Source organism: Schistocerca cancellata, chromosome 5 (genome assembly GCF_023864275.1).
Source record: "Schistocerca cancellata isolate TAMUIC-IGC-003103 chromosome 5, iqSchCanc2.1, whole genome shotgun sequence".
In the NCBI taxonomy this organism is placed as follows: Eukaryota; Metazoa; Arthropoda; class Insecta; order Orthoptera; family Acrididae; genus Schistocerca; species Schistocerca cancellata.
Window position 1 is genome coordinate 72,970,475 of NC_064630.1, and position 27,176 is coordinate 72,997,650.

The following is a 27,176-nucleotide window of genomic DNA, read 5'->3' on the forward strand; positions in this document are numbered from 1 at the left end:
TGAGTATGCAGAATAGTTACTGAGATATCTGAGTGGTTCGAAGACTTAATGCAATACGTTGTCCTGGAGGACGAGAGTTCATCAGAGAGAGGGATATTGTCGAGATAGTATCATAGTATCGCTTGCGTTCTCTGTATACGTACACGATCTGAGGAAAACCGTGGGCAGCAATATGCTACTATATATGAGGAAAGTTTCCAACCGATTTCCCATACACAAACAGCAGTTGACCGGCGTTGCCTGGTGAAACGTTGTTGTGATGCCTCGTGTAAGGAGGATAAATGCTTACCATCACGTTTCCGACATTGATAAAGGTCGGATTGTAGCCTACCGCGACTGCGGTTTATCGTATCGCGACATTGCTGCTCACGTTGGTCGAGATCCAATGGCTATTAGCAGAATATGGAATCGTTGGGTTCAGGAGGGTAATACGGAACGCCGTGCTGGATCCCAACGGCCTCGTACCACTAGCAATCGAGATGACAGGCATCTTATCCGCATGGCTGTAACGGATCGTGCTGCCACGTCTCGATCCCTGAGTCAACAGATGGGGACGTTTGCAAGACAACAACCATCTGCACGAACAGTACGACGACGTTTCCAGCAGTATGGACTATTAGCTCGGAGACCGTGGCTGTGGTTACCCTTGACGCTGCATCACAGACAGGAGCGCCTGCGATGGTGTACTCTACGACGAACCTGGATGAACCTATGGCAAAACGTCCTTTTTTCGGATGAATCCAGGTTCTGTTTACAGCATCACGATGGTCGCATCCGTGTTTGGCGACATCGCGGTGAACGCACATTGAAAGCGCGCATTGGTCATCGCCATACTGGCGTATCACCCGGCGTGATGGTATGGGGTGCCCTTGGTCACACGTCTCGGTCACCTCTTGTTCGCATTGACGGCACTTTGAACAGTGGACGATACATTTCAGATGTGTTACGACCCGTGGCTCTACCCTTCATTCGATCCCTGCGAAACCCTACATTTCAGCAGGATAATGCACGACAGCATGTTGCAGGTCCTGTACGGGCCTTTCTGGATAGAGAAAATGTTCGACTGCTGCCCTGGCCAGCACATTGTCCAGATCTATCACCAACTGAAAACGTCTGGTCAATGGAGGCCGAGCAACTGGCTCGTCAGAATACGCCAGTCACTACTCTTGATGAACTGTGGTATCGTGTTGAAGCTGCATGGACAGTAGTACCTGTACACGCCATCCAAGCTCTGTTTGACTCAATGCCCAGGCCTATCAAGGCCGTTAGTACGGCGAGAGGTGGTTATTCTGGGTACTGATTTCCCAGAATGTATGCACCCAAATTGCTTGAAAATGTAATCGCATGTCAGTTCTAATATAATATATTTGTCCAATATATACCCGTTTATCATCTGCATTTCTTCTTGGTGTAGCAATTTTAATGGCCAGTAGTGAATTTTGAATAGCTCCGACTTATCCATGGGTACCGTTGCGAAGCGAAATGAAATGCAAAGAGCACCTGAGAACAGTGACAGGGTAGGCAAATGATAGACTTTGGGTTATTGGAAGAATGTTAGGAAAGTGTTGCTCGTCTGTAAACGGACCAGCATATGGAACATGAGTGCGACTCTCTCTTGAGTAGGGCTCGAATGTCAGGGATCTGCACCAGGAAGACACTGAAGCAGTTCAGAAATATGCTGCAAGATTCGTTACAGGTAGCCTCGATTAGCACGCGAGTATTACGGAAATGGTCCGTGAATTCGAACGGGAGTTGTCGGAGAGAAGAAATCGGAATCCCTGGAGGGAACAAAACATTCTTTTCGCTGAATAATATCGAGAAAATATAGAGAACCAGCATTTTCTGCTGACTGAAGAATGACTGTACTATCGCCAGTGTACATTTTGCTTACGGATCGCGAAGACAAGATAAGAGAAGTTAGGGTTCGTTCGAAGACATATCAACCCTCGTTTCTCCCTCGCGCCCTTTGCAATTAGAACAGGAAAGGGAACTAATAGTGGTACACGGTCACGCACCGTAAGGTGGCCTGTTGGTTACGATGTTCGTTCAAAAAGAAACCAAACCAACTTTTGAAATATCGCGCCAAGTGTCCGAGGGTGTGCGCTGCTGATACTATGCGCACATAGCGGCAGCTTAGATAGCAAACTGCCGTCCACCGCTTTTCGCTCTGACCCTTACTCAGTCAGCTACGGCCGCTGACGTGAACGCGTGCTCAAGCCGCTGTTTGGATCAGTGCCGGAGTGACATTGGAAGATGATGATGATGATGTTTGGTTTGTGCAGCATTCAACAACACCGTTATCAGCGCCCGTACAGATTCCAAACCTTTGCTCAGTCCAGTCTTGCCACTGTCATGAACGATGATGGAATGATGAGGACAATACAAATACGCAGTCATCTCGAGGCAGGTGAAAATCCCTGACCCCGCCGGGAATCGAACCCAGGACCTCGTGCTCGGGCAGCGAGACCACGAGCTGCGTACGACGGTGGAAGAGCTTGAAGAAGAACTCATCTCTCTCTCTCTCTCTCTCTCTCTCTCTGTGTGTGTGTGTGTGTGTGTGTGTGTGTGTGTGTGTGTGAAATTTCTCTTCAATTTTGGCAAAATCGCCACAGAGAAATTGCAGCTACTTAGCCAACTGTACGAGTCGTACGCACCGCAATGAGTAGCTTAAGCGTTCTCAACGGGGCAGAATGCCGGTCGGCGACCATCCCGAGCCTGGACCATCTTCCACATCATCACTGTCCATCAGGAATCTGCATCACGTGGTCAGATGGTAATCGAGGAAATCTACCAGGGAACCTTAGCAATCATGAGAGACGCTGTGCGCAGGAAGAGGTGTGGATTTTAGGAGAACCGGACTTGGCTGCTGTATCATGACAATGCTCCGGATCACGCGTTACTTCTTGTCCGCAGCTATCTAGCAAAACACTAAATTCCCGTTGCGTCCCATCCACCGTATTCTCAGAACATAGCCCCAGCAGACATTTTCTGTTTTCCAAACTTGAAACCACGTTATAAAAAACGTAGTTTCCATGCCGTAGAAGAGATTCAACACAGTGCAACAGGAGATATGCGCGCCATACCAGAAAATCAATCCCAGGATGCTCTCGAAAAATGCGAGAATCAATAAGTACGGTGTGTAGTGTGAAAATATCGCTAATTATGAGAGACATTTATTTTTCCTTCTTTCTCTTCTTCTACTTCATTTATTCTGTACACATATATTTTGATGGTTTAGAATATTTGTTCTTTGGTTCTCCAGTATGAAATGCAAAATGCTTTATGATTTATTAATGTTGCTACATGAATCTCTTAATTGCGTATTAAAATCTATCAACATATGTTTCATTTTCTTTGTAATGCTTTTGTGAAAAGCGCTGTGTGAAATCAAATGTAATATGCAGCATCGTCGTATTAACTGCGATGCGAGAGCGAACCGATGATTGACAGTCGAAGAGTAACATTATCCAGGGACGCAGCGCCGTGCAGTGTACGAGTGTGTTGTGTAATTGGGCTAGACGGAGGCACACGAAAATCTATGGCCATGTTCCTATTTTTGGTCACGCTATAAACTAAATTTCGACATTGAAGTTATGAAACAAAATGTAAACAGTGTCCTTCATTGAGTACTGTAAATAGCAGCGACAATGTTTATGTAAATGGACTGTGATTTTCGTAGCTAGAACCGAGTTGTTTTGCACGTAACTGAGTTGACCGAAGTACAGTACAATGAACATATTATCTTGTGTATGACATAATGATTTACAACTCGCAGTGTAACTTTAACTTTCGCCGTGGAGAGTTATGAACTGTTTGGTACGTGTGGTTCTGCTTTTCGCAAGAAATATAAGTTGGTGATCGTTATTGCCAAAAATGCAGACTGTTATTAACGTCGCGATCTCTAGTAAAAGTGCATTGTATACTCTTTCAAAATTGTGTACGGGACGTTAGAAACAAAAACGTGTGTATGGAACGTTGAAATCGCGAACATATAGAAAGTAGATCTACACAGTAACGATTACATCTAACCAGCCTGAGACAAAAGGAATGCAACGAAAGACTATTACCCACAGGGGAATCATTTACTAACTAAGAGAATGCATGGGCTACAGTTTTCTATCTGATAGAGTTACTTCAATTACGCCGCCAGCAGCGATAAGCCAACAACGATGTCTCAATGCACAGACCATGCGAAGAGAAGCTGTGATGCCAAACGCTCTCCCTGTACCCTCTTAAAGCATCTCATGCAGTTTCAGCTTTAATTTCTTTCTCTTTCGTGGAAATGTTTCTAAGTATTTGATTTTTTTAAAAAAAACTAAATGTTGAAAGTGTGTTTGCAATGAGTGTTGACTCTTAATAGTTGTTGTTACTATTTAGTTTCTCTGTCTTATTCATTCATCTTATTGTAGTTGTTATTACACGTGTTTTACGTATTCTCAGGAGGGTTGTGTTTTAACTGATTTGAACAGCGTTTTTATTAGGCACATTTGTGTGTTTCGTTGTGATATGCGCCAGCCCGCATATGTTGTGTCCATCATTAATTTCTGAGCACCGACCAACCACAGTCAGGCGGCTCGTCTGCTATTCGTGCAAGTCACGCTATAGCTGGGAATTTTGAATCTGAGCTGGCAGCTACGTAAAATGTGTTTACATTCAGTACGATGTCATATTACGACTTACTCATGACCTAGAGCGAGTTTATTTGGCTCTTACAGTTAAAACTGTAAAAAAATTATAATAATTTACTTCATCATTTACAATCTGATTTACGGGAGTTTCGTGTTCCATGTCCTTTTGATTTTCGTTACGAAACTCCGACGTGGTTACTTTCGTTAATGTCGAAGGTAAACGGGTTCTTTTGTGGTTGAATAATCGAGATTCACGATCAAAATTACGCAATGTAAATCCCTGAGCCGGCCGCGGTGGTCTAGCTGTTCTAGGCGCTCAGTCCTGAACCGCGCGACTGCTACGGTCGCAGGTTCGAATCCTGCCTCGGGCATGGATGTGTGTGTGATCTCCTTAGGTTAGTTAGGTTTAAGTAGTTCTATGTTCTAGGGGACTGATGACCCCAGATGTTAAGTCCCATAGTGCTCAGAGCCATTTGAACCATTTTTTTTAAATCTCTGAAAATTGTTTTCTGCACACGTGGCCCAGTTCGTGACAGGACTAGGTAACACAGCGTGTTGTGGTTTAAGTACTTTACTCTACTGAGTCCTTTTCTTCACCATAGCCATCAGAGGGCATTAAATTTCAGGGGTACTGTTGCGCGATAAGCAGTAACGCTGTTATAGCGTATGCAGGGTTTCTACCTCCACGCCGTCCTCTGTGGCCGAGCGGTTCTAGGCGCTTCAGTCCGGAAACGCGCTGCTGCTACGGTCGTAGGTTCGAATCGTGCCTCGAGCGTGGATGTGTGTGATGTCCTTAGGTTAGTTAGGTGTAGGTAGTTATAAGTCTGATGATCTCAGATGTTAAGTCCCATAGTGCTTAGAGCCAATCAATCTACCTCCACGAATCGTACGCACGCTTTTACTACCTTCCCTCCTGTCGCCGTGGCTGTGTGTCGAGTTGCGTTCGCCAGCGGAGCGCTCTCAGAAGGAAAGCTTCACATGGCATACCTCTCGGATTTAGTGGTAAAATGGCCCGGTGGGACCCCCATCATAAACTGAACACAGATTAAGCACTAAAACAGGAAGAAGGTGTACTGAGCTGTGAAAAAAGAAACAAAATTGAAACACTGAACTGTCCAAGATCAAGATGTGCAACTAAAAAACTAAATGTTGAAAGTGTGTTTGCAATGAGTGTTGACTCTTAATAGTTGTTGTTACTATTTAGTTTCTCTGTCTTATTCATTCATCTTATTGTAGTTGTTATTACACGTGTTTTACGTATTCTCAGGAGGGTTGTGTTTTAACTGATTTGAACAGCGTTTTTATTAGGCACATTTGTGTGTTTCGTTGTGATATGCGCCAGCCCGCATATGTTGTGTCCATCATTAATTTCTGAGCACCGACCAACCACAGTCAAGCGGCTCGTCTGCTATTCGTGCAAGTCACGCTATAGCTGGGAATTTTGAATCTGAGCTGGCAGCTACGTAAAATGTGTTTACATTCAGTACGATGTCATATTACGACTTACTCATGACCTAGAGCGAGTTTATTTGGCTCTTACAGTTAAAACTGTAAAAAAATTATAATAATTTAGTTCATCATTTACAATCTGATTTACGGGAGTTTCGTGTTCCATGTCCTTTTGATTTTCGTTACGAAACTCCGACGTGGTTACTTTCGTTAATGTCGAAGGTAAACGGGTTCTTTTGTGGTTGAATAATCGAGATTCACGATCAAAATTACGCAATGTAAATCCCTGAGCCGGCCGCGGTGGTCTAGCTGTTCTAGGCGCTCAGTCCTGAACCGCGCGACTGCTACGGTCGCAGGTTCGAATCCTGCCTCGGGCATGGATGTGTGTGTGATCTCCTTAGGTTAGTTAGGTTTAAGTAGTTCTATGTTCTAGGGGACTGATGACCCCAGATGTTAAGTCCCATAGTGCTCAGAGCCATTTGAACCATTTTTTTTAAATCTCTGAAAATTGTTTTCTGCACACGTGGCCCAGTTCGTGACAGGACTAGGTAACACAGCGTGTTGTGGTTTAAGTACTTTACTCTACTGAGTCCTTTTCTTCACCATAGCCATCAGAGGGCATTATATTTCAGGGGTACTGTTGCGCGATAAGCAGTAACGCTGTTATAGCGTATGCAGGGTTTCTACCTCCACGCCGTCCTCTGTGGCCGAGCGGTTCTAGGCGCTTCAGTCCGGAAACGCGCTGCTGCTACGGTCGTAGGTTCGAATCGTGCCTCGAGCGTGGATGTGTGTGATGTCCTTAGGTTAGTTAGGTGTAGGCAGTTATAAGTCTGATGATCTCAGATGTTAAGTCCCATAGTGCTTAGAGCCAATCAATCTACCTCCACGAATCGTACGCACGCTTTTACTACCTTCCCTCCTGTCGCCGTGGCTGTGTGTCGAGTTGCGTTCGCCAGCGGAGCGCTCTCAGAAGGAAAGCTTCACATGGCATACCTCTCGGATTTAGTGGTAAAATGGCCCGGTGGGACCCCCATCATAAACTGAACACAGATTAAGCACTAAAACAGGAAGAAGGTGTACTGAGCTGTGAAAAAAGAAACAAAATTGAAACACTGAACTGTCCAAGATCAAGATGTGCAACTAAAAAACTAAATGTTGAAAGTGTGTTTGCAATGAGTGTTGACTCTTAATAGTTGTTGTTACTATTTAGTTTCTCTGTCTTATTCATTCATCTTATTGTAGTTGTTATTACACGTGTTTTACGTATTCTCAGGAGGGTTGTGTTTTAACTGATTTGAACAGCGTTTTTATTAGGCACATTTGTGTGTTTCGTTGTGATATGCGCCAGCCCGCATATGTTGTGTCCATCATTAATTTCTGAGCACCGACCAACCACAGTCAGGCGGCTCGTCTGCTATTCGTGCAAGTCACGCTATAGCTGGGAATTTTGAATCTGAGCTGGCAGCTACGTAAAATGTGTTTACATTCAGTACGATGTCATATTACGACTTACTCATGACCTAGAGCGAGTTTATTTGGCTCTTACAGTTAAAACTGTAAAAAAATTATAATAATTTAGTTCATCATTTACAATCTGATTTACGGGAGTTTCGTGTTCCATGTCCTTTTGATTTTCGTTACGAAACTCCGACGTGGTTACTTTCGTTAATGTCGAAGGTAAACGGGTTCTTTTGTGGTTGAATAATCGAGATTCACGATCAAAATTACGCAATGTAAATCCCTAAAACAGGAAGAAGGTGTACTGAGCTGTGAAAAAAGAAACAAAATTGAAACACTGAACTGTCCAAGATCAAGATGTGCAACATCGCGCGAATTACAAGAACCAAAGCGTTGTGGTTGTATGGTCACAGAGCTGGATTGCGAAGTCGGAGATCCGTGTTAAAATCTCCCTCATGCACCTTTCTTTTCACAAAATTATGAACTGTCCGTCCAGCTATTGACGTGTCTGTTCTCCTTCTGTAGTCTTGGCAGCCGTCATACTAAACGCCTTGTCACTGTTCGCGCGGATCCGCCCCGTCGGAGGATCGAGTCCACCCTCGGGCATAGCTGTGTGTGTTGTCCTTAGCGAAAATTAATTTAAGTTGGATTAATTAGTGTGTAAGTCCAGAATTCGAAACCAGAACAACTGTTAGCATGAGTAACATAGAAGTAGATACCTTATATGTTGCGAAACAACTCAAATCACTTGAGAAAGCAAGTCTTCCGGAGGTGCGTTCGAAGGACATAGCTGTCAGTAAGTTTCTTTTAGCGGGAAACCGGAGCATCGTACATGTTCATAGGACCTTGCAGAGTATTCAGGCACAATAGCGCCTTTCTTAGCAGTCATATACAACCGCTCACTTGACGGAAGGTCTGTTTCTAAAGACTGGAATGTAGCACAGGTCACACCAATATTCAGGAAAGGAAATAGGAGTAACCCATTGAATTACAGACCCGTATCACTGACCTCAATTTGCAGTAGCATTTTGGAGCATATACTGTACTCGAACATCATGAATCACCTTGAAGAACATGACTTATTGATACATAACCAACACAGATTCAGAAAATATCGTTCTTGTGCAACGCAGCTAGCTTTTTATTCCCATGAAGACAAGGGATCTCAGATCGATTCCATATTCTTAGATTTCCAGAAAGCTTTTGATACCGTTCCTCACAAGCGACTATTAATAAAATTCCGTGCATATGGAGTATCATCTCAGTTGTATGACTGGATTCGTGATTTCCTCTCAGAGAGATCATAGTTCGTAGTGACAGACGGTAAATCATCGAGTAGAACAAAAGTGATTACTGGCGTTCGGCAAGGAAGTGTCATAGGCCCTCTGCTGTTCCTGATTTACATAAATGATGTAGGTAATAATCTGAGCAGCCCCATAGAGTGTTTTCAGATGCCGCTGTAATTTACCGTCTCGTAAAATCATCAGGCGATCAATTTCAATTACAAAATTATCTAGAGAGAATTTCTGTATGGTGCGAAAAGCGGCAATTGGCAATAATGAAAGAAAAGTGCGACGTTATCCACATGAGTACTAAAAGAAATGCGATAAATTTTGGGTGCGATAAATCGCACAAATCTAAGGGCTGTCAATTCGACTAAATACCTAGGAATTACAATTACGAGCAACTTAAATTGGAAAGACCACATAGACAATATTGTTGGGAAGGCGAAACAAAGACTGCGTTTTGCTGGCAGAACACTTAGAAGATGTGACAAACCCACTAAAGAGACAGCCTACAGTACACTTGTCCGTCCTCTGCTGGAATATTGATGCGCGGGGTGAGATCCTTACATGGTAGTATTGACGGAGGACATCGAAAAACTGCAAAGAACGGCAGCCCGTTTCGTGTTATCGCGCAATAGGGGTGAGAGTGTCACTGATACAATACGCGAGTTGAGGTGGCAATCACTGAAACAAAGGCGGTTTTCTTTGCGGCGAGATCTATTTACGAAATTTCATTCACCAACTTTCTCTTCCGAATGCGAAAATATTCTGTTGACACCCACCTACGTAGGGAGAAATGATCATCATAATAAAATAAGAGAAATCAGAGCTCCAACGGGAAGATTTAGGTGTTCCTTTTTCCCAGGCGCCATTCGAGAGTGGAATGGTAGAGAAGCAGTATGAAAATGTTTCCAGAATGAAATTTTCACTCTGCAGCGGAGTGTGCGCTGATATGAAACTTCCTGGCAGATTAAAACTGCGTGCCCGACCGAGACTCGAACTCGGGACCTTTGCCTTTCGCGGGCAAGTGCTCTACCATCTGAGCTACCGAAGCACGACTCACGCCCGGTACTCACAGCTTTACTTCTGCCAGTACCTCGTCTCCTACCTTCCAAACTTTACAGAAGCTCTCCTGCGAAACTTGCAGAACTAGCACTCCTGAAAGAAAGGATATTGCGGAGACATGGCTTAGCCACAGCCTGGGGGATGTTTCCAGAATGAAATTTTCACTCTGCAGCGGAGTGTGCGCTGATATGAAACTTCCTGGCAGATTAAAACTGTGTGCCCGACCGAGACTCGAACTCGGGACCTTTGCCTTTCGCGGGCAAGTGCTCTACCATCTGAGCTACCGAAGCACGACTCACGCCCCGTCCACACAACCGTACTTCTGTCAGTACCTCGTCTCCTACCTTCCAAAGGTCCCGAGTTCGAGTCTCGGTCGGGCACACAGTTTTAATCTGCCAGGAAGTTTCAGTATGAAAATGGTTCGATGAACCCTCTGCCACTCACTTAAGTGTGAATTGCAGAGTAACCATTCATATGTAGATGTAGGTGAGTGTAGGGACCGATGACCTCAGCAGTTTGGCTCCATAGGAAGTTACCACAATTTTCCCAAAAAAAAGTTTTCCGCTGTTAAGTACACCTCCTTCCTGTTGTCGTGCTTCCTCTGTGTTCAGTTATTTGTGTGCTACTCACTCCACCATGTTACCGGTAAATGTGAGGGGGCTGCGATGAGGAGTGCCCGCTGTCAGTGGGCGGGGTGCGGGCGCCCCGCCTCCCCTTCGCCCCGCCCCGCCCCTCACCTTTGGCGGTGGCCAGCACGCCGAGCACCTGGACCCGCGGCGCGGCCCCCCTGACGACCAGGAAGAGCAGCGACAGCGCCACGCCCAGCAGCAGGCCGAGCGCCGTGTCGAGCAGCACGACGCCCAGGAAGGAGGCCACCCACACGCCGCCGTCGAGCGCGCTCAGCCGGAACATGCGCGGCACGTCGCGGCTCGCCGCCATCACCATTCCCCTGCCACACGACCGCCGCCTCACTCCTCTCATATCCCCCCTAGCCACGGTACAACTAAGTTCCGAGACTTTTGTTTCGATACCGAGCACTTCCACCGATACTTACTCGGTATCGAAACAAAAGAACTTGTATGCAATCGATTTTACACACACAGCTGTGCAGCGAGTGAGCGATTGTGGCTACGGTACTACCGTCTGCCATGCCCCCTTGCCCACCCCGTCTCTGACCGTGCGGTGCCCTTCTTCAGCCAGGTGTGTTCATCTTCTCTTGGGCTGTATTGTCTCTTGTCGTTCGCAATCCTGCAACCATTAGAAAAAATAAAAAATAAAAAAAAATTCCAGGTCGAGATCTGATCGATGATGATGATAATGTTTGGTTTGTGGAGCGTTCAACTGCGCGGTTATCAGCGCCCGTTCAAATTCCCAACCTTTCTCAGTCCAAACTCGCCACTTTCATGAATGATGATGAAATGATGAACACAACACAAACACCCAATCGGCTCGAGGCAGGTGAAAATCCCTGACCCCTGCTGGGAATTGAAGCCGGGACCTCGTGTTCGGGGAAGCGAGAACGCGACCGTGAGCTGCGGACAGATCTAGTCAAGAGTTCCTTAGAAACTTACTAACGTATACAGATAGTTCATCCATTCCGGGAATCGACAACTTCGACCGTTTTTGCCTGTTACCGACATTGATAGTGGCGACATTTCGGCCCCAGATATTCAAAGATTTTCGAGAATGTTTTAGTTTCAACACTATATATGGGACATAAAGTCATGCAGGAGGCAGACGACCATTATTGTTGTAATCGGCAATTCTCCATTCAGGATGACTCCATCACAATGGTAAAAATCAAATAATAGGCCAAGAATGGCTTTATAGCTCATATGACGCGTTTCCGAATCTATTGTCAGATTCCAGGCCCGATCACTGCTCGTAGATCGGCGCCTCCAGTTCTATGCAAAACAAATATTTACAGACTAGCTTTAACGTTTTACTACTCTGCGAATGTTTGTTTCACATACAATTTGATACGCCTTACCTAAGTGGAGTAATCACTCTTGAATACATGATGATGGGTAGTTTCCGAAACACGTCATATGAGCAATAAAATCATTCTTCGCCTAATATTTCTCTTTTACCGTTGACAGCCAGTGGAGCAGAATGCAGAACTACTGATTGTTTTCGTTTCAAATTTGTCGTCGGATAACAAATGACAAAAGAACATTTTTTCATATGACGTGATAATAAATTATCAACTTTCAGATTTCTTCTTTTACTTCTACAGTGGAGCCTTGCTTTTTGACAAATTTCAAGATTATAGGCCAACAGGAAGTACCCTATAGGTTTTGATGAGACAGTTTACTAGTATCAAAATATGAGGCATAAATAGCCGTATCTTTTGGCTGCATCCATAAGGAAGCTTACATTTATTACACCGCCAAGAGCTTATATAACTTAGTATGTAATATAAATTTCAGCTTGATAAGTCTACCCGTTCCTGAGGAGAAAAGATTCTTAAGAGACGGACAAATAGAGTGTAAGCTAAAATCTAAAAAAAATGAAAATGAAAAAAAAACTTTTTCGTACCATTTAGTCACAAATTCGCAGTTTTCGTTTTTTTTCCTTTGGTTGTAGTGTGAAACTTTGATTTCTGCCAAATTTCATGATTCTCGGCTAGCGGGAATTAACCTGTGGGTTCTGATGAGTGATTCTGCGAGTATCAAAAATGTAACATAAATTGCCGTATCTTTTGACTGCATTAACTTAGAACCTTCAATGTTTTACACGGCCAAGGGACAATAGACCTCAGTATGGAATGAAGTTCTGTTTTACACGTCTACCCGTTCCTGATAAAAAGCTTTTTAACAGTCGGGGAGGCAGGCACACAGACATACGGAGAACGAACTGATCCTGTCGTATGCAAACAATAATACTGAAGGTACGCTTCTGAAGCTTGTTTCTGATGTTAAAACAACTTGGAATGCCGCCTTCTTTATGTTGGAGCGAATCTTACATTTGAGGAACGTGATATCTGAAGTCGCAGTTGATAGTGTTTCAGCATCTGACGTGCCAACTACTTTAGATATGGAAACACTCAGCCAATTACAGATTTATAAAAGCCTTTTGAATATGTCACAAGAAAAACGTCTGGGTGAAAGAGTCTTAAAATATCCAAATCTATATCAATGATAAATTATGTGACAACAGATATTAATATTTTACCTCACCAGTTTCACCAACTGTCAAAGAATGCAAAGACGTTTTATTGAGAGAGCTGAAGAAGAAGTGTGAATTAACTGAAGTAAATGACCATGCACCCATAGCTACTCTACTGGATCTCAGGTTTAAAAGCATTCAAGGTCTGGCAGCATGCGGGCGAGGCGTTTGAAACCTCAAATGTCTGGTTTATGAAATACAAAGTAGCCCTAGCGAATCAGAGGAGGGTGCAGCTTCCTCTGCTGCAACACAGGAATATGGCTCGTGCAAACAACATGAACAGTTAGTGACGGCCACAATACCAAAACAGAAACACACCAATGAGACGAAGAATCCCTTTACACTACTGGCCATTAAAGTTGCTATACCAAGAAGAAACGCAGATGATAAACGGGTAGTCATTGGACAAATATATTATATTAGAACTGACATGTGATTACATTTTCACGCAATTTGGGTGCATACATCCTGAGAAAACAGTACCCAGAACAACCACCTCTGGCCGTAATAACGGTCTTGATACGCCTGGGCATTGAGTCAAACAGAGCTTGGTTGGCATGTACAGGTACACGACACCACAGTTCATCAAGCGTAGTGACTGGCGTATTGTGACGAGCCAGTTGCTCGGCCACCACTGACCAGACGTTCTGAGATGCTGAGAGATCTGGAGAATGTGCGGGCCAGGGCAGGAGTCGAACATTTTCTGTATCCAGAAAGGCCCGTACAGGACCTGCAACATGCGGTCATACATTATCCTGCTGAAATGTAGGGTTTCGCAGGGATCGAATGAAGGGTAGAAAAAATGGCTCTGAGCACTATGGGACTCAACGGCTGTGGTCTTAAGTCCCCTAGACACACATCCATGCCCGAGGCAGGATTCGAACCTGCGACCGTAGCGGTCGTGCGGTTCCAGACTGTAGCGCCTTTAACCGATCGGCCACTCCGGCCGGCGAATGAAGGGTAGAGCCACGGGTCGTAACACAACTGAAATGTAACGCCCACTGTTCAAAGTGCCGTCAATGCGAACAAAAGGTGACCGAGACGTGTAACCAATGGCACCCCATACCAACACGCCGGGTGATACGCCAGTATGCCGATGACGAATACACGCTTCCAATGTGCGTTCACCGCGATGTCGCCAAACACGGATGCGACCATTATGATGCTGTAAACAGAACCTGGATTCATCCGAAAAAATGACGTTTTGCCATTCGTGCACCCAGGTTTCGCAGCCACGGTCTCCGAGCTGATAATTCATGCTGCTGCAAACGTCGTCAAACTGTTCGTGCAGATGGTGGTTGTCTTGCAAACGTCCCCATCTGTTGACTCAGAAATCGAGACGTGGCTGCACGGTCCGTTACAGCGATGCGGATAAGATGCCTGTCATCTCGAGTGCTAGTTGATACGAGGCCGTTGGTGTCCAGCATGGCGTTCCGTATTAACCTCCTGAACCCACCGATTGTATATTTTGCTAACAGTCATTGGATATCGACCAACGCGAGCAGCAATGTCGCGATACGATAAACCGCAATCGCGATAGGCTACAATCCGACCTTTATCAAAGTCGGAAACGTGATGGTACGCATTTCTCCTCCTTACACGAGGCATCACAACAACGTTTCACCAGGCAACGCCGGTCAACTGATGTTTGTGTATGAGAAATCGGTTGGAAACTTTCCTCATGTCAGCACGTTGTAGGTGACGCCACCGGCGCCAACCTTGTGTGAATGCTCTGAAAAGCTAATCATTTGCACATTACAGCATCTTCTTTCTGTCGGTTAAATTTCGCGTCTGTAGCACGTCATCTTTGTGCTGTAGCAATTTTAATGGCTAGTAGTGTATTTGTCAAACCCTATGTATCTTGTAAAAAGCAACCCATTTCAAGAATGGGAAGATATGAAAGTCATTTTTCCGTGTTTGTATAAATATGTTCGCCAATACCTCATAGTTGTCGCAATGTCTGTGCCTAGTGAGGGTTTGCTTTCGAAAACTGTTGCAACTATGACTCAGAATATAAATAAGTTCTACGCTAAATATATGAAGCAATTGATATTTTTGGAAAGCCTTCCAAAGTATGATTTTTGTCATTATACAGAAATAGAAGTATTTAATATGTTTCATTAGACGACATAAAGTAGGCAAACAAGTTAAATGTCACATATACTCAGCATTTCTCCAGCTACATAGAAATATTCAGATGTTAGCGACATGAGTATGAATCGTTGCTTTTCTTAGACTCATATGAGTAGTATCGCAGGACGAACTGAGTACTACTAATTTGAGCAAGTATCGATAGTTTAACAGCATCAAAACATTCCTACCCCTACGTACTCCGATGGACAAACATGACGACGCTTGACACTACAGGAAGCTATCCAAATTCCGATACCTAACTATAATTTAGTCAAGTGCTCTGCATAATTACTAAGCAGGGACTTCGGAATGCAATTTAGGCATGTCGTCCCACACCAAGACCATTCCTCAGCTAGAGAGAAGTATTGTCACAAGACAGTACATTTTCTGGTGTTCCTGCTGTCACACTTATTCTGATAAGCCGAAACATTGTGACCACTCTCCACTGCGACGTTGGATGCCGCTTGGTGATGCTGCGGGCACGTGGCCGTTGCCAAAAGTGTACAAGCGTAGCAGAAATGGACGGGGGATCATCCTAGTGAAAATGTTGGCTGCAAATGGGGAAATCCATCGAGATAAGCGACTTTGATAAAGGGCAGATTATTATTACGCAAAGCCTGTGAACGAGTGTCTCGCAAACGGCGAACTGGTGGAATGTTCACGTGCTACTGTCGTGAGCATCTACAGAGAGAGGTAGAAGGACAGTGAAACAACGGCTAGGCGCTAAATGGCTGGACGTGCGCGGCTCTTCCCAGAAAGTGGGGTTCGGAGGCCTGTCTACTCTTTAAAGTTGGATAGATGGTGATGTGTGGCATCTCTGCCGAAAGAGCGCCATGATGGGGCCTGCACACCGTTCATCGTACGTTGTTGAGCGTGGAGCCCCGCAGCAGACCACCCCCGCGTGTTCATACGTTGACCCAACGACATAATCAGTTACGACTGCAGTGGGCACGCGAACATCGGAATTTGACCGTCGATCAGTGGAGACGTCTCGGCTGATTGGAAGAACCACATTTGTGCTGCACTAGATCAATGGACGTCTCCACAAACGCCGTCGTCGTGGTGAACGGTGGCTCGAAACGTGCAGCGCGCCACGAATCCAGGCTGGTGGGAGCAGTATTATGCTTTGGAGACATTCTCCTGCGCTTTCTTGGGACCTATGGTAGAAATCGAATACAGGTTAATACAGGGCTATTACAAATGATTGAAGCGATTTCATAAATTCACTGTAGCTCCATTCATTGACATATGGTCACGACACACTACAGACACGTAGAAAAACTCATAAAGTTTTGTTCGGGTGAAGTCGCACTTCAGGTTTCTGCCGCCAGAGCGCTCGAGAGCGAAGTGAGACAAAATGGCGACAGGAGCCGAGAAAGCGTATGTCGTGCTTGAAATGCACTCACATCAGTCAGTCATAACAGTGCAACGACACTTCAGGACGAAGTTCAACAAAGATCCAACAACTGCTAACGCCATTCGGCGATGGTATGCGCAGTTTAAAGCTTCTGGATGCCTCTGTAAGGGGAAATCCACGGGTCGGCCTGCAGTGAGCGAAGAAACGGTTGAACGCGTGCGGGCAAGTTTCACGCGTAGCCCGCGGAAGTCGACGAATAAAGCAAGCAGGGAGCTAAACGTACCACAGCCGACGGTTTGGAAAATCTTACGGAAAAGGCTAAAGCAGAAGCTTTACCGTTTACAATTGCTACAAGCCCTGACACCTGATGGCAAAGTCAAACGCTTTGAATTTTCGGCGCGGTTGCAACAGCTCATGGAAGAGGATGCGTTCAGTGCGAAACTTGTTTTCAGTGATGAAGCAACATTTTTCCTTAATGGTGAAGTGAACAGACACAATGTGCGAATCTGGGCGGTAGAGAATCCTCACGCATTCGTGCAGCAAATTCGCAATTCACCAAAAGTTCACGTGTTTTGTGAAATCTCACGGTTTAAAGTTTACGGCCTCTTTTTCTTCTGCGAAAAAAACGTTACAGGACACGTGTATCTGGACATGCTGGAAAATTGGCTCATGCCACAACTGGAGACCGACAGCGCCGACTTCATCTTTCAACAGGATGGTGCTCCACCGCACTTCCATCATGATGTTCGGCATTTCTTAAACAGGAGATTGGAAAACCGATGGATCGGTCGTGGTGGAGATCATGATCAGCAATTCATGTCATGGCCTCCACGCTCTCCCGACTTAACCCCATGCGATTTCTTTCTGTGGGGTTATGTGAAAGATTCAGTGTTTAAACCTCCTCTACCAAGAAACGTGCCAGAACTGCGAGCTCGCATCAACGATGCTTTCGAACTCATTGATGGGGACATGCTGCGCCGAGTGTGGGAGAAACTTGATTATCGGCTTGATGTCTGCCGAATCACTAAAGGGGCACATATCGAACATTTTTGAATGCCTGAAAAAACTTTTTGAGTTTTTGTATGAGTGTGCAAAGCATTGTGAAAATATCTCAAATAATAAAGTTATTGTAGAGCTGTGAAATCGCTTCAATCATTTGTAATAACCCTGTACCTTTGAATGACATGCATCCAGTCATGCTTGATGTCTTCCACGACAGCGATGTCGTCTTTCAGTGGTAGAATTTCCCGTGTCTAGGAGCCGAAACCGTGCCACAGTGGTTTGAGCAGCATTACTCACGTTGATGTCTTGGCGACCAATCTCGCCTGATGTAAACCGTATAGCACTAAAGTTTTGAGTCCTCCTCTTATTTATTTACCAATACATTTTAAAGTTTCAGGAGTTTTCTCGTAATGAGAAGTTACGAACTCTAGTTTTAGTTACTCTGAAATATTGTTGAAATTAGTTTCAGCACAAAACTGAAATTTGTAAGACAGGCAGCCTAAGTTACTCTGGATTTGGATTGGATTGTTTGGGGAAGGAGACCAGACAGCGAGGTCATCGGTCTCATCGGATTAGGGAAGGACGGGGAAGGAAGCCGGCCGTGCACTTTCAAAGGAACCATCCCGGCATTTGAAATGATAATTAAATGGACACCCTATCTGCATACAGGCGTTGATGTATTTCATTGGGGAAATGTTGAAAATGTGTGCCCCGACCGGGACTCGAACCCGGGATCTCCTGCTTACATGGCAGACGCTCTATCCATCTGAGCCACTGCGGGCCCAGAGGATTGTGCGTCTGCAGGGACTTATCCCTTGCACGCTCTCCGTGAGATCCACATTCCCAACATGTCCACACCATTACATTTGTAGTGCGCCTAATAGATGTATAGATGTTTGCCCATCATACTCATTACTCGTGGCAGATTAATCTACCAAGTCCCGTACGAGTTCGGGCAGAGCGTGTGCGTTCGCACAAGAAGGTCAATGGCCGGGAAGCCATATTTTAACTATATATGATGGTAGTATCTGTTCCCGAAAGAACATCGCTCCACGCATTTGCCTGGAGCGATTTAAGGAAATCACGGAAAACCTAAATCAGGATAGCCGGACGCGGGATTGAACCGTCGTCCTCTCGAATGCGAGTCCAGTGTGCTAGCCACTGCGCCACCACGCTCGGTAAGTCACTGTGGAAGGTTATATAATTTTTTTGCGGCGATTGGCTTACGGGGAATGACTTTATTACTTCAGAGATTGTTGTGAGGTTTTGACGATCTGCAAAGCGAACACCTGCATGTTCCATGTGAGCACAGAGCTGACACGCGGGCAGGAATTCTTCAGAATATAGTGCCACTGACAGCGGCGAGAAGAATCATACAGCTTCCTAATCGTCGATGGCTACTGATGCCTCACGTACAAACAAAATAATAATTCGCACTTTGGTGACCTGAGGATGGCGACAATCAGCAGTCCCTTGCCTGTCGCTGTTTGTCGTTCCACATTAATGACTAATTTTAATTGCACAGAGAACGCCACACAACGGTGGAACAAACAGGGCCAGCAGGTAAGAGTCGAACTGTAGTTCATTTTAGCAACTGTGTTTGTGTAGCTGCAGCACGGCTGGGCGGTTTGCAGTCAAGAAGGCATATCAAAAGATTATCAACGCATAATCTGTCATTAAAATATTTTAAAACTAACGCTGCAGTTGGTAGTAACCCAAAGTTAGCAGAATAATCAAAATGCTGAAGAAAATCATCAACATGTAAGCGACATTGCCGTTGGTATTTCTCTAAGGTCTGGCCATTTCTGAGGGTACTGCTGTTCCTTTTCTAGAGGGAGAACGTTCTCTGTCTGATGTAGGCTTTGATCTATGATTCATATCAACACTACTTTTTTTACTGTGAACGCTACTAAAATGGATGCTACAAATACATGGCCGTATCAGTCGTTTTTTTCCCCGTGTTCTAAGGACTTGGTCTAGACTTCCATTTCTTTTTCTCCTTGAGATAAGATGTTCACGACACCCTTGAGCACGCCACCTTCTTCGTACCCATGGGAAAATATGAACTTAAAAAAACAATTAACACAATTTTACTAAGTGTAGGCTGAGGAACCAGCCGTGGACCACCCTATAAAGTAATTTCCGTATTCGTCTGAAATGATTTAGAGAACTCACGGAACATAAAGAATTTAAACCTCTGTGATATTGTAAAATTTACTTAATTCTGCATTCAGCTGCTTCAGTACGTCAAAGGAATACTGCCACTGCAAATGCACCGTCTAGTGGAACGTAAAAAGCACACCGTGAATAATAACAGTTTGAATTTTGTAATTGGGTTGATTAGGCAGTAACAAAAAAGATTTCTTTCTTGCACACACATTTAAGTCCCCGAAACTTTAGCACATAATCCGCTGCATGTAATTCATAATATGCCATCAGATTACTGGGGACCGAGCGAGGTGGCGCAGTGGTTAGCACACTGGACGACGGTTCAATCCCGTCTCCGGCCACCCTGATTTAGGTTTTCCGTGATTTCCCTAAATCGCTTCAGGCAAATGCCGGGATGGTTCCTTTGAAGGGGCACGGCCGATTTCCTTCCCCATCCTTCCCTCACCCGAGCTTGCGCTCCGTCTCTAATGACCTCGTTGTCGACGGGACGTTAAACACTACTCTCCTCCTCCTCCTCCAGATTACTGGGAGACTGGCCATTGGACTATATAGATAATACGTGATTAGTGCAGTGTAGCAAATCGTGTAACAGGAAGCCTCAAATTTATCTTTCGTACAAGCCATCTTTTTCGGTACATTAGACACAGCACTGAGGAATTAGAGGAAGTATAGCTGGGCAAATCAACATCTTGAGACTCTTTTCATTAATAACTATTATTATTAAAGATACTGCTCGGGAAAATATTTAGACATGAGAGCATTTTTATGCAGGACTTAGCTCACTATCTATCACGTGCTGACGACATGATATACAGTTTATAAAATATTTAAATAAATTACGTATCGTACTTCAAGATTCATTTGACTATCATGCAGGTTTAGTAACCGTCTACACTGATCGTTAGAAGTTTCAGTTCTGAGCTGCAAGTGCACCTGCTTCCTGAGATCAAAACACTAGAACATGAGTTTTCTTGAACAGACAATTATGCATTTTCCTCCATATGACATCATTCTGATTCGTGTGGTCGTCCTTCAGCTTCTGGTGGCCGGATGTGACAGGCAAGTATGGAACTATTCTCTCCAGTTACCAGTGGCTTTTATCCTTAAAGATGAGTGTGGTGTCGCTGTCATAACAGTAGCGTAAATATTAATACTGTCGGCGTTTTTCTGTATCATAAAATATGTGTTTCTCTGTCTCTGTCTCTCTCTCTCTCTCTCTCTCTCTCTCTCTCTCTCTCTCTCACTTACGCTCTACACTGAAGCACCGAAGAAACCGGTATAGGCTTGCGTATTCAAATACAGAGATACGTAAACATACCGAATACGGTGCTGCGGTCGCCAACGCCTATACAAGACAACAAGTGTCTGGCGCAGTTGCTAAATCGGCTACTGCTGCTACAATGGCAGGTTATCAACATTTAAGTGAATTTGAACTGGTGTTATAGCCGGCACACGAGCGATAGGACAAAGCATGTCCAAGGTAGCGGCGCGGCACGTTTCGTCACAGGGTTATTTGGTAACCGTGATAGCGTTACGGAGATGTTTAACAAACTCAAGTGGCAGACTCTGCAAGAGAGGCGCTCTGCATCGCGGTGTAGCTTGCTCGCCAGGTTTCGAGAGGGTGCGTTTCTGGATGAGGTATCGAATATATTGCTTCCCCCTACTTATACCTCCCGAGGAGATCACGAATGGAAAATTAGAGAGATTAGAGCGCGCACGGTGGCTTTCAGACAGTCGTTCTTCCCGCGAGCCATACGCGACTGGAACAGGAAAGGGAGGTAATGACAGTGGCACGTAAAGTGCCCTCCGCCACACACCATTGGGTGGCTTGCGGAGTATAAATGTAGATGTAGATGTAGATGTAGCGATGTAGTGGCAATTTTCCCGTACGACCCTATCACGAGTATACCGTGAATATCAGAAACCCGGTGAAACTTCAAACCTCCGACATCGATGCGGCCGGAAAGTGATCCTCCAAGAACTGGACCAACGACGACTGAAGAGAATCGTTCAGCATGACAGAAGTGCAACCCTTCCGCAAATTGCTGCAGATTTCATTGCTGGGCCATCAACAATTCTCAGCGTGCCAACCATTCAACGAAGCGTCATCGATATGGGCTTTCGAAGCCGAAGGCCGATTCGTGTACCCTCGATGACTGCACGACACAATGCTTTACGCGTCGCCGTCGCCTGGGCCCGTCAACACCGACGACATGACTGGAAACATGTTGACTGGTCGGACGAGTCTGGTTTCAAATTGTATCGAGTGGACGGACGTGTATGAGTATGGAGAAAGCCTCATGAATCCATGGACCCTGCATGTCAGCAGAGGACTATTCAAGCTGGTGGAGGCTTTGTAACGAGGTGGGGCGTGTGCAGTTGGAGTGATATGGGACCCCTGATATGTCTAGATACGACCCTGACAGGTGAACGTACGTGACTATCCTGTCTGGTCACATTCAGCCAATCACGTCCACTGCGCATTCCGACGGACTTGGGCAGAACAATGCGACACCCCATACGTCCATAATTACTACAGAGTGGCTCCAAGAACACTCTTCTGAGTTTCAACACTTCCACTGGCCACTAACCTCCCCAGACATGAACATTATTGAGCATACCTGGGATGCCTTGCAACGTGCTGTTCAGAAGAGATCTCCACCCCCTCGTACTCTTACTGATTTATGGACAGCCCTGCAGGTTTCATAGTGTCATCTCCCTCCAGCACCACTTCAGACATTAGTCGTGTCTACGCCACGTCGTGTTGCAGCACTTCTGCATATTCGCGGGGGTCCTACACTATATTAGGCACGTGTACCAGTTTCTTTGGCTCTTGAGTGTATAAGTCACACTGTACGAATATTACCATTTTATTAAGATTCGCTATCAGCGCGTCTTTCGGAAGGAATGGTATGAACGAATGTTAATTTTAGAGCATACTCCGCTAATGAAAGACTAAATATGCAACGAATCATTCGTTGTGGCTAAAACAGTAATCGTCACATTCTGTCTCTCGAATTTGTTAATATTTCGTCGATAACAAAAAGTTTTTGTTTAATGTGGAACATATTTTCAATAGCCGTAGCATGAGGTGAATGGAAGTTATTAACAAGTTGATGACCGTAGATCTCGTAAACAGTTTCTATTTGCTTCCAAGTGTAACGTGTGTCCGTTACGTAGCTGACGGGAATCCCCGCCACATGTGTAGACATGACAACAAATCTATGTACACTGTTGATATGTACGTCTAATGATGACGCAGAAAAGATATCCGAATGGGAACACTACTAGGAAAACCATCGTGTTGCCCACAATACCTGTAGGTTGTACTTCACAATGCTACTGCAAAACTTTAAAGTACATCAGCAGTTAAGGCTACAGTACCCTGTAAAACAACCTTCATCGCAACGCCTACTGAAACTGTCACTAAAACAACAGTAATGGTGTGTAATTGGTTGCTAGGAGAAGCAAAAGAGTACCTTCACACGTTCGGAAACTTCTAGGAGGTAGAAAATTACACCAAAACAAGAAACATATGTCTAGAAATCATCAGCTCAAAAATGCATACCTTAACAGCTATGAACCAGTAATGGTGTGTAATTGGTTGCTAGGAGAAGCAAAAGAGTACCTTCACACGTTCGGAAACTTCTAGGAGGTAGAAAATTACACCAAAACAAGAAACATATGTCTAGAAATCATCAGCTCAAAAATGCATACCTTAACAGCTATGAACACTTGTTCATAATCGATACCGTTCTGTTACTGTCTCTTTGCTTTCCGTATTTTTGGACCAAAAGAAGAAAAAAATGTACAGCAAACATGGGCTCTAAAATGAATACATAAAGAGCTATGGACAGCTGTTCAATAGAAGAGATGTGTTTGACAACAGCAAAGATGAAAAAGTGCTCATAGCTTTTAAGAGATGCAATTTAGAAATCATGTTTACTGGACTTTTTTTACGATATTACCTCCTCTGAAAATATGGAAAGCAAAGGGCTTGCAGTAGAAGAGATGTATTTCACAGTATCGAAGAAACGTAAGTACTCATAGCTCTTTAGGTACGTATTTTAGAGACCATATGTATTAAAGATTTTTGTTGTTGTTTTGGTGTAAGGAACCTGTCCTCAAAGTCTGTAAATGGAATTTAGTTGCAACCTGCGTCGCGCCCTACTCGCTTTCACGACAGAAATTGAATTGGACCGTTCCACCTGATATAATTACTGAGAACCGTAACTCGCAAACAGGATATGCCATTTCTGTGTGCTTCCATGTGTAGTGAATGGACAGACGATGTCTCACACAGCCATAATTAGCATTACAATCAGGACATCTGTATCGATCGAATTGGATGCGCCTGTCACCAAGGCTCAGAGGAAGATGTGCTACCCTCTGGAACGGAATAATCCGCTACTCTTTTTTATTTCGCCTGTCTTCACTGATAATTATCAAGAAGAACGCTTTCTCCTCAGTTATGACGGAATAAATATGCCACCAGTTTCTTCTCGCAGCGTACCACAAACGTGATTAACTTTTATATGCGAAGCTATATTCAAAACATTTGCAGAGTGTAGTAAACGACAGACAGTGCGCGGAAGTGTTTGCAATTAAAGTAACTAGCATAGGTATCGCCTGCTATGGGACAGACAGCAGTCAGAAATTAAAAAAAGGCAACGACATTGCTTTCAACTGAACTGTGAAAGATAGGCAAACATGAAATTCATATACATGGATTGTTACATTACACGTGATTTTTCTGCTATGTTTAGTGGATAAAGCTTGTCTATGAAATCAGCTTCATTAATGGTCCTTAATGACATTAATTTTTAAGCTAATGAGTCATACTGCGAACACAGCACTACAGTAAATAGCCGACGTCTGGTACTGAAATGTGTAATGTCAATAATAATGAAACCTAGAGTCCACTAGTAGATAGTGTCGGAAGTTCCATGCGGCTCTTCGCGGATGATGCTGTAGTATACAGAGAAGTTGCAGCATTAGAAAATTGTAGCGAAATGCAGGAAGATCTGCAGCGGATAGACACTTGGTGCAGGGAGTGGCAACTGACACTTAACACAGACAAATGTAATGTATTGCGAATACATAGAAGGAAGGATCCTTTATTGTATGATTACATGATAGCAGAACAAACACTGGTAGCAGTTACTTCTGTAAAATATCTGGGAGTATGCGTGCGGAACGATATGAGGTGGAATGATCATATGGGTACCAGGTTCGGATTCATTAGGAGAGTCCTTAGAAAAGTGCTGGGAAGAGACGAGGCGAGTAATGTAATGTCACCTATTATATTTGACCTCTAGCAGAACAAACACCGGTAGCAGTTACTTCTGTAAAATACTTAATTGTTGGTAAGGCGGGTGCCAGGTTGAGATTCATTAGGAGAGTCCTTAGAAAAGTGCTGGGAAGAGACGAGGCGAGTAATGTAATGTCACCTATTATACTTAACCTCATCTTTAGGTTGATCGACACACAGTTTATTAAAAGCTAATCCACAAACAATACAACTGCGGGAGAGGTGGGGGATGAACATTACTAGATTTGCCTACACAGATAATGTAGTACTAATAAACAGTTACAAAGCAAAATTAATCAGAATGATGCAAATTTACGATACAGTCAATGAGAAAAACGGTTTACGCTTGAATGAAGACAAGCCAGAGTATATAGTCGTAAGTTAAGAAAATCCGAACATTTGATTGTAGATGGATTCACTTTCTAGACGGCTCATCACTTGAACCACTTAGGAAGTTTTTTTTTTTTGTTTTTGGTACAAACAACAGAACAAAGGAGGTGGCTTACAAAACACTAGTTCGACCTATACTTGAGTATTGTTCATCAGTGTGGGATCCGTACCAGATCGGGTTGGCAGAAGAGATAGAGAAGATCCAAAGAAGAGCGGCGCGTTTCGTCACAGGGTTATTTGGTAACCGTGATAGCGTTACGGTGATGTTTTGCAAACTCAAGTGGCAGACTCTGCAAGAGAGGCGCTCTGCATCGCGGTGTAGCTTGCTCGCCAGGTTTCGAGAGGGTGCGTTTCTGGATGAGGTATCGAATATATTGCTTCCCCCTACTTATACCTCCCGAGGAGATCACGAATATAAAATTAGAGAGATTCGAGCGCGCACGGAGGCTTTCAGACAGTCGTTCTTCCCGCGAACCATACGCGACTGGAACAGGAAAGGGAGGTAATGACAGTGGCACGTAAAGTGCCCTCCGCCACACACCGTAGGGTGGTTGCGGTGTATAAATGTAGATGTAGATGTAGACGTAGATGTTTTTATTTTCCTAACGGTGAGGGAGCATGAATGGACTACTCTATTAAGTACAGCATGTCAATAAGTTTTAACTAAGACATGGTGAAAACCTCACTGATACACAAACTCATACACGTTCGCGTACCAGGAAAACTTACCCCAGCCTATGAAGCGCTGGCTTTCGTTTTATGACTGTAGTTATAATGGAAAAGGGAAATGAAGTCCCATGCTTCTTGACAGAGCGTAGGGGAACGATTCTGGAGACCCGCACCGCCGTTCTAGGCAAGGTCCTAATGGAGGTGGTTTTCCACTGCCTTCCTCCGACCTAATGGGGATGAATGATGATGATGAAGACGACGCAACAACATCCAGTCATCTCGGGGCAGGTGAAAGATTCCCTGACGCCACCGGGAATCGTACCCTGGGCCCCGTGCTCGGGAAGTGAGCTGCCGACTGTAGTTACAAAACGGTCCCTTTCCGACCCAAGCACATTTTGCTATATTCCATGTCCCATACATTCCCCTGGTCTTACTATCAACCCTATTTTCTCCATCCTGTATACGACCTTCCAATTTTGGTCAAAAAGTTCACTTCCACCTGCGATAGGTTTATAGAGTCAATGAGATTGTGTATGCACATTCAGAATAGTAGTTTTCGGTGGGAAGTGAATGAATGTGGATATATCTACTTCCAACGGTGGCCACAGAGCCAGTACTTGGTGTGTGAGCTCACACGCTCTCACTGATTCTATAGCAGTACCACACTTTTAAGTAGTTCACAGCGCCGAAATGTGCCATTTGTGTATATGTATAGAATAACACTTAGCATGTACACTAATAAATAGCCGAAATGGACACGATGACTTCAAAATAAATCATGCTACTGCTCAGGTGATAATACATATAAAAACTGCAAAGACAAAAATTCAATGAACAATAATGATGTCAGTCCACTGCAGTAAACAGATGCGTAGACTGTCTGTAACTAAATAAATACTCAAGATACTCGTAAGCACAGTACTGTCATCAGCTGAATTAATGTGTCGTAAATGTTAGATGCGCCCATAGGATTACATTAAACTAATTTCCCATTTATGCTCTTATTTCATCTACCAAAGCAGGGGAAGAATGTATTTTGGGTCCAGAGATTTCCGGAAAGAAAAGTAACTCTCCTTCGGTGGTGGATAAGG

The 27,176-nt window shown here is 44.5% G+C and overlaps 1 protein-coding gene and 1 non-coding gene across 2 annotated transcripts in view; both read right to left on the reverse strand.

Annotated features, from left to right (window-relative positions):
* LOC126188368 (sulfate anion transporter 1-like) overlaps positions 1-27,176 on the reverse strand; it is a 153,010-nt gene that overhangs the window by 11,555 nt on the left and 114,279 nt on the right. The window contains exon 7 of the mRNA XM_049929967.1: positions 10,624-10,835. Within this exon, the coding sequence (XP_049785924.1) occupies positions 10,624-10,835 (212 nt within the window). The remainder of the gene's footprint in view (positions 1-10,623; positions 10,836-27,176) is intronic.
* Positions 18,254-18,328, reverse strand: Trnat-ugu (transfer RNA threonine (anticodon UGU)). The gene has a single exon. It is a non-coding gene; the product is annotated as a tRNA-Thr (tRNA).